Genomic DNA, 13,599 nt, shown 5'->3' on the forward strand with positions numbered 1-13,599 from the left:
AATACAGCTACTGAGGCACGTCTGCGAGGAGAAAGAAACTACTCTGTGAGACTGTTGACAATCACGGACCAGGCATTTTATAAATACGAGATGAACATCTGAGAGTAAGTCTTACTATTTCTTCCTGCTTTTGCTGACAAGTGATCTGTTTCCATCTATCTCCTCACTCGTCACAGGGTGGAGAGTGATGCTTTGCTTTTTAAACTAAGAAGCCAGGGGCCCTTTACTCCTTCTATGGTAGCATCACCCACACAGGCTTCAGACTCATCAAGCCCGTGCTTGCTGGAGCCCAGTGGGCCAGACATGGGGATTTCCCGGCATTTACAGGTACTCACACTGAGGACATGGGCCCTGGAGACTCAGGAGATAAGAATTAGTATCACTCTACATACCCTGGAAGGGTCTTGTACCTGGAATAAAGTCTGTACCATTACCGTGTAGATACCAGCTAACCCACTCTGGTCCTGGCATGGTAGCTCCCCCATGAACATCTAAAAACAATAAATAGGAATCCTGTGGTTCTTTACAACCTTAATATCTATGTGTAAATTACTTCTGTAGGCAGAGAAGGAAAAGGCTGTATTTCAGTGATGGTTTTATCTCCATGTTCCAGAATCCTTTCTGACAGCTGAGGCTCCTAAATCCGGGCCGTGTCCTGTCTGGATGTCAGACCTGCATCATAGTCACTCCACAACCCTGCTCCGCAGGACCTGTTATTTGCGGGGAAATCGCCTCATTTTAATCCACCTCCGTGAGGACCCTTGATGATTTGCATATTGGTTAAGTCAGTGAGAATCTTAATCCGCAGGGCAACGCAGCAAATGCAAAACTTTCAAGTTGCACATACCCAAGCTTTTCATGAAAGAAAGGAGTCAACAGCTAAGGTCCAACCAAGGGATTTTTGTCCAGCAAAGGATACTGCAGGCCCGAGGCCACGGCACTGGTTCGATACCCTCCCAGGCGCTGCCCACTCTCGGAGCAGTGCCAGGCAAATTGCTTGTCCTGCCCAGTGCTCAGCACCCACTCCAGCTCCAGGACGAACAGGATCATCGTCACTCTGCTCTGATGCGCTGAAAAACCAAGAGATACGAAAATAACCCATGAAGCATCATAAAGGAGACTGAGGAAGCATGGTGCACAGAGACCCATCATTGTCTTCTCCCCATCCCAGAGTAGGCTGGACAGTATGACAGCCATTGCACACACACCAGAACGGTGGTCCTCACCAGGAGCGCAGGCCCACCACTGTGGAGGGGCATGCTTGAGTTGTTAGACGGTCTTGTACAAACTATCCATTTCCTCCCATTGCTCTCTTTCTTTCCTACCTACACCAACCAAAAGTTTCCTACCACCCAGACCCCCATTACCAAAGGGTCTGGGCCATCTGTCTCAGACATTAAGTTAGGGCTGCTTAGCTGGAGAATGCCAGAAAGTGGCACAATGTGACCACAAAACAATAGAACGTGTTAGCAATGATGTTCTTATGATAAAGTCACCAGGGTGAGTTTATGTAAGCTTAAAAAAAGTAAAGAACATTACTGTTCTCCTTTTGATGAAGTATGGCTTCTTAAACCCACAACAAAGTTCTAGATGAATTTTCTATAAGAAATCAAATGCTGGAAAGGAGGACAGAATTATTCCCAAGTGCCATGTAAAAGAGAATGAAATATCCCTGATGTCAAAGTACACATACATGTGATAATGAGGGCAAATCTCCCAGGATTGCTCATCATACAGAGGCAACACCGCCACAGAATGACTGCATCACAGTTAGAAGCAACTGTTCATGTCATCTACTCCATCTCCCTATTTTACATGTGGGTAAACTGAGGCACAACGAAGTCGAGTAGTTTGGCCAAGGTCTCATGGCTTCTCAATTATTGAATAAAATCAATAAAAATTTGCTTTCTTCTTATACAATTCCAGAGGGTGAGGTAGAGGGGGTCCATGGCCACTGAACAGAACTGACTGGAATAACCAAAGATTGATATCCGGGAACCCGGACCGCCCTAGGCTCTGTGCCCAGGAGCTGGCAGTCTGGTGGGAAAGTGCAGACCCATCATGAAAGTGATGACGTGATGGAGAAAACATCAGTTTTCCATTTCGATCATGAAAATAAAGTTAGTATGGATGGATCAATGCAGCTCTATTGGCAAGAACAGCACGACCTGCCAATTTCTGAGTTACTAACAAATGCCAAACACTTAAATACAGTAAAACCTTGGATTGCGAGTAACTTTTGCTGCAAGTGTTCTGCAAGACAAGCAAACGTTTCTAGTAAATTTTAACTTGATAAACAAGCGATGCCTTGCAATACGAGTAGTATGTGATGCTAAACATCCCGTGATCACAACTGAGCCAATGGTTCTTAGTGGTTCTTCTCTCTCTCTCTCTCTCTCTCTCTCTCTCTCTCTCTCTCTGTCTCTCTCGCTTAGAGATTGTGGGTGGTCATCTCCCATGCATGGATGCTCAGTCTCAGGCCCCATTGTTTGGCAGAAATCAGTGATTTTTTAGAATTCTGGAAGGTGCCCACAACTGGTACTTTTTTTTTTTGTCACTTCAAAGCACCTGTGGATAGTCCTTTGCTTTTCCATGTAAGAGTAACCTTAGGAATGCTTTGCTTCATTCTAGGTCAGGCTGCCTGCAGATATAGACCCTTCCCCCTGCTGCCTTATTGCCAGTTACATTAAATACAGTATATGACGAGAGTTTATTAATACTGTACTGTAGTCAACATCCATGTGAGCATATACAATGGCCCCCATGCAGAAAAAGGTTGAACACAAAAGCGGTAAGAAGATGATTATGGTAGAAGTTAAGAAGGAAATCATCAAGAAGTGTGAACAAGGTATGCGAGTGGTTGAGACTGAAATACTTTATAAGAAGTTTACGTCTGCATCTCATCTGCAGAAGAGAAGGAGAAAAAAGTAGAGGAATCCCTCACTTCAAATGAGATTAGGGAGATGTGTAAAATGTGGAAAACAGTGCAAAATTTTGTAGAAAAGCACCACCCAAATAAGGCAGTACGAGAGATGAATCTATTTAATGACAATGCAATGTCACATTTCTGTGAAATCCTCAAAAGGAGGCAAAATCAAGTGTCATTGGATAGGTTCCTTGTTAAAGTTGCACAAAAAGAAGATTCCATTGAGTCAATAGACAGGAGTGATTCCATTAGTGATGGTGAAAGTCGTCCTACACAATAACCCTCCTCTCTCGTCTCCCTCACACCAGCCACAAAGGTTTTCAAAGATAAGTGTGGGTTAATTTGTCTGTTTTTCTTTATATTTTGTATTTGCTTTATTATTTTGTATTATGTTACAGTACTGTAATCATTTTACACGATTATTTTTGGGTGTGGAACAAATCATCCGAGTTTCTATTACTTCCTATGGGAAAATTCACTTTGAATATACAAGTGTTTTGGATTACAAGCATGTTTCCGGAACGAACTACGCTCACAAACTAAGGTTTTACTGTATGTTCTTTCATTTAGTCTCTGAAATGATCCTACAAAGGTGGGTGGTTTCCCCATTTTACAGACATAACCTGGCCTTGGCAGGATGGCCCTTTCAGAATGGCCACCAAACCAATGGCTACCACTAAGAGTACCCACAGGACAGCCATGCCACCAAATGCCTGGTATTTTTAAATCCAATACTTAAAACATAGAGAATCTAACAGGGCATGGCAGGGGTACAGAGGCAATAACCCTATGACTTCTCTACACTAAATACCTGCCTGTCAGAGTATCAGCCACCCTTGAGATCAAAATGTTGTCTCTAACTTAAAAGATATAACTTCTTGGAGAAACTCCTGAAGATCTTGTCATCAGATGTCTAAATCAGGTCCACCAATGATAGAATAAAAATGAACTTTCTAATGGCCCAAGTTTCACAAGTCTATTTCAGGGAGAAAGTGGCCCCCAGTGAGTGTCCCTTTTTCTCATCCCTTTCTAAGTCCAAGGAGATGACAGCAGCCCAGAAGACAAGGGGCTTTAAAACCTCTGGGCTCCCATTATGTGAGAGGAGGAGACAGAGGTTCAAAAAGGTCAAGTCACTTGCTCAAATCTGTGCAACCACCGAGTGATGAAACTAAGGCTAAAATCATCAGCTCTCTGCCATAGTTGGTTCTCTCTCTCTCTTTCAGGCTGCCTAGGTCTACTGAAAACACCAAACACAAAACAAACCCCAAAACTCAGAGCACATATTCCTTCTAAGGTGACAGAATTCTTTCACTCAAAAAGAAATCCTTCAAAGGTACATACATATTACTAAGCTTCAGAAACCCGGGCCTGAAGTCCAGTTATACTTTTTGAATAGGAATGCTGAGAGACCACATCCTTGCCTTGATCTTGATCATAGGGAGAAAGCATCTCATTTCTCATGATTAAGTACACTGTTAGCTGTAGGTCTTTGTAGACGCTTCTTTATCGGGGTGAGGAAGTTTGCCTCTACTCGTAGTTTGCTCAGAGTTTTTATCATGAATGAGCGCCCGGGTTTATCAAATGCTTTGTCTGCACCAATTGATATGATCATATCATTTTACTTCTTTAGACTTTTGATGTGATGGATTACACTAATTTTCAAATGTTAAACCAGCTTTGCATATCGAGAGTATATCCCCTTGGTCATGGGTATGTAATTCTTTCTAACTATTGTTGGATTTGCTAGAATTCTTAAAAGGATTTTAACATCTAAGTTCATGAGAGATACTGGTCTATAGTTTTCCCTTCTTGTATGTCTTTGGTTTTGGTATCACTGCTTTTTTTTCTTTTAATGTTTGTTGAGGTAAAATTCATCATTTAAGACATTTTAGAGTATATAATATTCAGTGGTTTCTATATATAGAGTATATAATATTCAGCGGTACAACATATTCACAATGTTGTACAATCATCATGAAAAAATGTTCTATTTATAGAATGTGTCCATCACCCCCAAAAGAAACCCAAACCCCCAAATTCCCCTTTCCCCTACCCCCTATCCCTGGCAACCACTAATTACTTTCTGTCTCGATGGATTCCTCTATTTTTGACATTTCATATGATTGTGTTCAAAAAGTGTGGTCCTTTGTATCTAGTTTCTTTTACTTAGCATGTTTTCAAGGTTCATCCACGTTGTACATTTATCAGTACTTCAATCCTTTTTTGTGGCCAAATAATAGTTCATCTTACTGATATACCACATTTTGTTTATCCATTCACCATTCATGGCCATTTAGTCTGTTTCCACTTTTTAGCTGTTGTAAATCATACTGTTATGCACAATGGTATGCAAATGTTTGAATTCCTGCTTCTATTTCTTCTGGATATAAACTGGAATAATCCTCACTTGGTCATGATGTACTATCCTATACTGTTGAATTTGATTTGCTAAAATTTTATTTAGATTTTTTGCATCTGTTTTCATGGAGAACACCAGCCTGTATATTTCTTTTCTTGTACTGTCTTTGTCTAGTTTTAGTATCATGTAATGCTGATTTCAAAAATCAGTTGGAAAGTCTTTTTCTGAAAGTTTGTGCAGAGTTTGTATTGTTTCTTTCTTAAATGTTTGATAAAAAAAAAAAGCCTAGGGTTTTCTCTGTGGGAAGGTTTTAATTATAAAGTAGATTTTTTAGTAGATATAGGGCTATTAGGGTTTTATATTTCTTCTTGAGGGAACTTTTGTCATTTTTACCTTTCAAAGATTTGTTCATTTAAGTTGTCAAATTTATTAGCATAAAGTTGTTCGTAATATTCATTATTAACCTTAAATATCCCTACAATCTCTAATAGTTTCACTTCCCTTATTCCTGATATTGGTAACTTGCATCTTCTCTCTTTTTTTTTTTTCTTCTGAGAAGTCTAGCAGAGGTTTGTCACTTATATTCATCTCAACAAACAAGCAAAAACAATAGCTTTTGGTGTTATTGATATTTCTCTATTTTCTGTTTTCCATTTCATGAACTTCTGCTATGATCTTCTGCATAGCTTATGTTTCCATTTGTCTTCTTTCTGGTTTCTTGATGTAGAAACTAAGGTCACTGATTTGAGACCTTTCTTCTCTTCTAACATAGATGTTTAGTGCTATAAATTTCCCCTTAAGGACTGCTTTAGCAGCATCCCATAAATTTTGATGTTGTTTCCATTCCGATTTCTTCTTTGATCCATGGATTATTTTAGATGACCCATGGTTATTTAGCTTCCTAATATTTGGGGATTTCCCAAAGATATTTCTGTTATTGACTCCTGCCTCAATACCATTTTGATCAGAGAACTCATCTTGCATGACCTGAATTCTCCCAAATTTATTGAGACTCATTTTATGGCCCAGAATGTAGTGTACCTTGATAAATGTTCTGTACGCAGTTGAAAATAATGTATCTTCTCTTCTAGGTGAATGGAATGTTCTACAGATATCAATGAGAGTAATTTGGCTGTGTACTATTCAAACCTTTTATACCTTATTGATTTTCTGCCTACTTATTCTGTCAATTATTGATCTATTCAATCAATTATTAAGAGAGGAATATTCAAATTTCTGAGTACAACGAAGAATGTGTTTATTTCTCTTCTTGAAGTTTCATCAGATTTTGCTTCATGTATTTCAAAGCTATGTTTATTAAGCGCATAAACATTTAGGATTGTTATGTCCTCCTGATGGACTAACCCCTTAGTCATTTTGAAATAATCTCTAGTAATACAATCTTTTATCCCTCGTAATATTCTTCTCTCTTAAGTCTACTTCAACTAACATTAACATAGGCACTCCAACCTTCTTTTGACTAGTCTTTGCATGGTATATATTTTGCTATCCTTTTATTTGTAACTTCTTTAGGTCTTTATATTTAAAGTGCATTTCTCCTAAGCGGTATGTATTTAGGGTCTCCTTTTTTCACTCAATCTGACAGCCTCTGCCTTTTAATTGGCCTTAGACCACACACGTTTAATATGACTATTGAGAACTGTTAGGTTTAACTCTTATCACTTTGCTATTTGTTTTCTATTTTCCCATATGTTCTTTTTCCTTTTTCTTCCTTTTTTTGGGGGGAGGGAGGGGGATGAGAACTGAGAATAATTTTGATGATTCCATTTTATCTCCTTGGTTGCCTTATTAGTGGTAACTTTCTGATTTGTTATTTTATGGTTGCTTTAGGGTCAGCAGTATACATCTTTAACTTACAGTCTTCTTTCAAGTGATTCTATATCACCTCATGTGTAGTATAAGAATCTTACAATAGTATACTTCCATTTCTCCCCACTTCTTGGTTTTTGTGTTACTGTTGTCAAACATTTTAATTTCACATGTTATGATCCTCATGCTACTTTCTTATTATTTTTATTTAATAGTAAGTCATCTTTTGACAAGCTGTAAATAATAAGAAAAACTCTCATAGTGATCTGCTTGGTGCTCTTCATTCTTTTGTGTGTTCTTCATTCCCTATTTTCCTTTGGCATCATTTTCTTCCCTCTTGAAGGACTTCCTTCTTTTAGTGCAGGTCTGTGAGTTCTCTCTGTTTTTTTATGCCTGAAAAAATTATAGTTCACCTCCCTTTTGATATCTGTTAGTATTTACTCATAGTGGATTTTAAATTTATTTGTGAATAACTGTTATTTAACTATTATTTTATTTTTATTATTATGAACGTATCTTAAGCAGGGCTTGTTTTTGCTGCAGGATCTTTGTGTGACTTGTCTTGCTGAAGAGAGCTTTTGAATTTATTTCTAGCAGGTATCACAAGGACACCGTTGGCTCAGGACCAATTTTTATGTTAAATTCTTAAGGCTGCCTCTAGCCCTACATGTATGATTTAAATTTGTACTCTAAATCCAAAATTTTAGGTTGCAATTTTCATTTATCCGGAAGCCTTTTCCCCCTCTCTATATATCATTTTATATGTAAATATCAGTTGCAATTTCCCATCTCACTCAAGCCCTAGGCCTTCTCTTCCACCCCTAAGTGAATGTTCATACAAAAGCTTCAAGCTATTAGAAGTTCTATTTTTCTCCCCAAGACAGCTGCATGTCAGGTACAGTATACTATCACTTTGAGTTTTCGTTCTTTTCTTTGCTTCTGGTACGTGGGACTTTCCCTCTTGTTTCTCTCACGGGCTTAGCATTACATTAAAAAAAGATTTAATGACAACTGGGATTTCAAAATATCTTGATAAGCTGAGATGATGGACTAAATAAAATGAGATGATGAATAACAGAATGTGAAGTCCAGCATTTAGGCTGAAAACAAAACAAAACTACTCCCTCCCTGCCCTCCCCAAAAAAGCAATAGCTTCACAAGTACAGGCGATGTAGCCTAGTAACAACAGAAGTGAGAACCATTAAAGAATTTGAGCTGCTCCACAAAAGCCCACAGTGTAAAGTGGCTATCAGAAAGTTCACCCTTTATAGTAGAACAGGACCGGGACAGCAAGGAAATACCATTTTGTGGTTATCACATTACATGTATGTATTGGTTATCTGTATGTATTGGTATGTATGTATTGTGTAACACATTACACCAAAACTTAGTGGGTTAACACAGTAGACGTTTCTTATCTCGGAGTTTCTGTGGATCAGAAATCTTGGTGCAGTCTAGCTTGGTACTACCGCTGCTAAAACATGTCTCACAGGATAACATCAAGGTATGGGATGGGGCTATAGTCTCATCTGAAAGACTGACAGAGGGAGGACCTGCTTCCAAGCTCTCTCATGTAAGTGTCTACTGGGTTCAGTTCCTCACAGGCTGTTGAACTAACTGAAGGCTTCAGTTCCTTACCAGCTGTTGATGTGGCCTCCCTTAGTTCCTTACCACATAGACTTCTCCACAAAGTAGCTCACAAGATGGCAACTGGCTTCCACGAGAACCAGCAAGAGCAGGAGAAGGCAAGCAAGAAGGACTAGTCTCTTTGTCACCTAATATTAGAAGTGATATCTATCATTTGCCATATTTCAGGTCCAGTCTACGCTCAAGGGGAGTCTATGCTCAAGGGCATGAATACCAGGAGACAAGGATCATTAGGAACCATCTTAAAGGCTGCCTACCACAATGTGTCACATTTTAAATGGTCCCAAAGGTACAATATGATATCCCAAGACAACTGTGACCAAGAGAACTAAAAAACTTTTTTCAAGAACAAAAATTCAGGCCATGTAAAGGAGAATGTAAAATGTTTAGGCTAAAAAAGAGAAGGGATAAAAGGAGTAGAGGAGGGGACCAGGGTACGCTTGTAGGCAGGTACTATACATGTCTTATTCACTATTAAAATCCTCAGTTACTGGAACACATTAGGTATTCAGTGAATACTTGGTAAGTGCTATGTGAAAAAAAATTAAAGAATAAATCCATAGGGAAATGAATTTTGGCTCAAAATCTAGAAATAAGGAACTTAACGCTTAGAATTTTATAAAATCAGGACAGGTTGCTAGGTACGTCTCTGGAGGTATCAAAAGAGAGGCTGGATGATCATGCAGGATGAATGAAGTCAAGAAGTGTGGATGAAATAACCTCTAAGTGTTAAAAGATCCACCTCTAATGTTCTGATCCCATGACACTATTGGTCTGGATAAATAAATCATTACTGAAAATGGCTCCTGATCCATATTCTGGCCATAGCTTATGGTATACTGCCAATGTTGAAGACACAATAAAACCATAATTCCTTCCCCTTAGACAACAGGAACCCTCTAAGCCTTTTAAAATATTTAGCCAAAAAAGAAATGAGTCCCATGTGAAACAGCTCACTCCTGACACTGGCCCCACTCTCCATGCTGCTGCACTGCTTTGCAGCGGTGCGGTGTAGTAGAGACAAAGGACAAAGGCTGGGGGTTCTGGAATCACAATGACCTGCTCTGGCTCTGCACTTTACCAGCTATAGGACCATAGGCCAAGTCATTCAAGTCATTCAATTTCATTAGGCCTCTCTTTCTCTTTCTTTCTTTCTTTCTTTCTTTCTTTCTTTCTTTCTTTCTTCTTTCCTTCCTTCCTTCCTTCCTTCCTTCCTTCCTTCCTTCCTTCCTTCCCTCCTTTCCTTCTTTCCCTCTTTCTTAATATGAAATTTATTGTCAGATTGGTTTCCATACAACACCCAGTGCTCATCCCAACAGGTGCCCTCCTCAATGCCCATCACCCACTTTCCCCTCCCTCCCACCCCCCATCAACCCTCAGTTTATTCTCAGTGTTTTAAAGAGTCTCTTATGGTTTGCCTCCCTCCCTCTCTAACTTTTTTTTCCCCTTCCCCTCCCCCATGGTCTTCTGTTAAGTTTCTCAGGATCCACATAAGAGTGAAAACATACGGTATCTGTCTTTCTCTGTATGACTTATTTCACTTAGCATAACACTCTCCAGTTTCATCCACGTTGCTACAAAAGGCCGTATTTCATTCTTTCTCTTGCCACGTAGAATTCCATTGTGTCTATAAACCACAATTTCTTTATCCATTCATCAGTTGATGGACATTAAGGGTCTTTCTATAATTTGGTTATTGCTGCAAGTGCTGCTATAAACATTGGGGTACAAGTGCCCCTATGCATCAGCACTCCTGTATCCCTTGGGTAAATTCCTAGCAGTGCTATTGCTGGGTCATAGGGTAGGCCTATTTTTAATTTTTTGAGGAACCTAAAGACTAGGACAATATTCACCTCAAAGGATTGCTTTGTTTTGTTCCCCATGAATATTGTAAAGTGAAGCCATCAAGAAACTGAAATTTCAAAGTCTAGGTAAAAACACCACTCTCTCATTCCTACCTTGATAGTTTTTCACAGGAGTCATCTTGTTATAATCTTCTGATAAAATAAATTCCTGCAAAAGAGAAGAAAAATATCAAGCAAAAAGAAATTCTTTAAGGGAATAATTATGTTTCGATAAAACTAGATGGTATAAAGAAACATAAGCACAGAATTACATCTAACATTAGTATTTTGCCAATCAACTCAGCATTTTTGTATGCCTTTAAAAGTAGCAATCATAATTATGATCCAATGTAGTTATAACTGTTATCTTTTAATGCTGAAGTTCATTTTTTTTCTTTTTTTTTACTTATGTGTGAGAAGAAAACTGGATCAAGTTCAGAGTCTTGACACTAGTCAATTTTGAAGATTACCCTGATTCCAAGTACTTTTCTCTCAATAGTGCCACAGCTGAAGATCTGCAGGGCTCTGGCCAGTGAGCAAAGAGATGCCAATCTTGTACTAGAGAGACACATCGGGTATTTTAAAGATTCTGTTTCTAATATCAGTAACTTATTTTTCCTCACAACAAGCTTCTCAAGGCTGCATCTGATTCGTGCCCATATCCCTATGGTACATGGCACAGTGTCTTGGTGCAGTAAGAAATCAATAAATATCCATCAAACAGATACGTGAAAGGCATCTCCCCAATCTGACGAGATTAATCTGGCGAGATTAATCTGGAGATCAAATTTACTCAAAAATAGTTTCTATATAACACACTGAATACACTCTTTGTGAGGACACCTAAAACACAAGTGGGTGAGTGTGTGTGTGTGTGTGTGTGTGTGTGTGTGTGTGTGTACACACTTCACCTAAGCATCTACATATACAATGACCTATATGTAGAAACCAATCAAGTGTTTATAAGCCTCAGCCAGGTTTTGAGTCTTTCAAATGCAAATACCCATATACTCTTAAAGAGTAAGTTGTCAAACATAAGGAAAGCTGCAAAGAATAATAAATTGATGCCTTCGTCTGAGCTTAGAAACAGAACAATGAATCCGTTCAAAACATTTGGAGGATTCCAGAATCTTCTCTTGATGACTTAAAGAAAGGTGTGTGGGCGGACAGATGTATAAACTCCTTAATTGCTATCTGGGTATTTACTGAGTCGATACAGTGTAACTTTTTAGAAGAAAATATTATTTTATTGTCTTTGTGATAGATGCCACAAAGGTAAGCATGAGGTGACAGATATGACAGAATACAGGACGTATCAAAATTCCTTTGAGTGTTCACTTTTCTACCCTATCCCTCCTTAAGAAGTTTAGCTACGAAATGGATTTTCTTCACCATGATTTTCTAAGTAAAAACATTATTCAACTTGTCACTTTTTAATTCCTATCAGTTCTTCCTTCAAGAAGTAGCACTCTACTCATTTCTCATTTCTGAAGAGTCAGACTCACAATGGAAGAGAGGAGGCTAAGTAGTAAAGTCGTTCTCCCGTGAGAAGCTAACGGTGGGGGTAAGGAAGGTGGGTACACGTCTACGCAGCAATTCTCAACCGCCCTCCATCACAACCAACAGTAGCTTGCTCCTGAGCCTCCCGCTTTAGAGGGCCCCAAGTTTCCTCACACACACACACTAAATAGATTTATTAAAGACCATCATGATCTAGGCAAGTGTTTACTAAGTTCATAGAGCTCATGTGTTACTTTGATTATACTGAAATGGTTCTCCAGTTTGAGCCAAAGGTAACTCCATTCCTTTCGCAACAAGGCAGGATATAAAATGAAACCCACTTGATGCAGATCTGTATTTAGAATCAACATATTAGAATTAGCATACACAACACAATTACCAGTTCACTTAATTTTTTTTTTTTTTTACAATTTTTACAATTGCCAGTAAACTTAATTTTTTGTTCATTTGTTTTTCTTATGAAAATAGCAACACACAATCGTGGAGAAAATCTGCGAGATTTTGTCAGCCTTCTTTCATTCTTTTTTTTTTTTTTTATCAAAGAAACAGCCTATTTTATTTTTTGATGTTTATTTTTGAGAGAGAGAGAAAGAGTGTGAGTGCAGGAGGGGCAGAGAGAGAGGGAGACACAGAATCTGAACCAGGCTCCAGGCTCTGAGCTGTCAGCACAGAGCCTGACACGGGGCTCGAACCCACCAACTGTGAGATCATGACCTGAGCCAAAGTTGGACGCCTAACTGACTGAGCCGCCCAGGATCCCCGAGAGAGAATCTTAAACAGGCTCCACGTTCAGCGTGGAGCCCTACGTGGGGCTCCATCCTACAACTCTGGGATCATGATTTGGGCCAAAATCAAGAATTGGAGGCTCAACTGACAGCCACCCAGACACCCCGTCAAATTGACTTTTTAAAAGATTTTATCTATTAACACTCACTAACAATATAATATGCAAGTATGGCTGTGGCTTAGATTATTTTCTTAGGTTTGCCCAACCAAAGCTCAGTAGATCAACGATGTACACATTAAAAAAAAATGTTTTATTCATCCTTCTATTTTCCCCTCTTTACATTCAACTGACCACATATCTATCATCCTAACTTTTTTCTCAGATACTTACTTTTTTTAGAGCGTTTGTAAATTCACAGCAAAATTGAGAGGAAGGTATGGAGATTTCTCACATACTCCCTGCTCCCCTCCAAATAACATTCCAGCTCCAAATAACATTCCATACTCCAGCTCCCCCATTAACATCCCACACCAGAGTGGTACATTTATGATAACTGATGAATCTATACTGACACATCATTATCACCATCCAAAGTCCACAGTGAACCCTGCCGTAAGGTTCACTCTTAGTATTGTAAATCCTGTGATCTTTGATAAATGTATACTGACATGTGTCCACTATTTTAGTGTCATGCTGAGTTATTTCCACTGCCCTGTGCTCTGCCTATTCATCCTTTCTCTTCCTA

General features: G+C 39.0%; 1 protein-coding gene across 1 annotated transcript in view; it reads right to left on the reverse strand.

The window, feature by feature from the left end:
- The window catches only part of WDFY2 (WD repeat and FYVE domain containing 2), a 175,817-nt gene that overhangs the window by 46,076 nt on the left and 116,142 nt on the right, over positions 1-13,599 (reverse strand). Inside the window, exons 5-6 of the mRNA XM_047850493.1 lie at positions 10,721-10,775; positions 920-1,070 (exon numbers count right to left, since the gene is read on the reverse strand). Coding sequence (XP_047706449.1) covers positions 920-1,070; positions 10,721-10,775 — 206 coding nt within the window. The remainder of the gene's footprint in view (positions 1-919; positions 1,071-10,720; positions 10,776-13,599) is intronic.

Source organism: Prionailurus viverrinus, chromosome A1 (assembly GCF_022837055.1).
Source record: "Prionailurus viverrinus isolate Anna chromosome A1, UM_Priviv_1.0, whole genome shotgun sequence".
Lineage (NCBI taxonomy): Eukaryota > Metazoa > Chordata > Mammalia > Carnivora > Felidae > Prionailurus > Prionailurus viverrinus.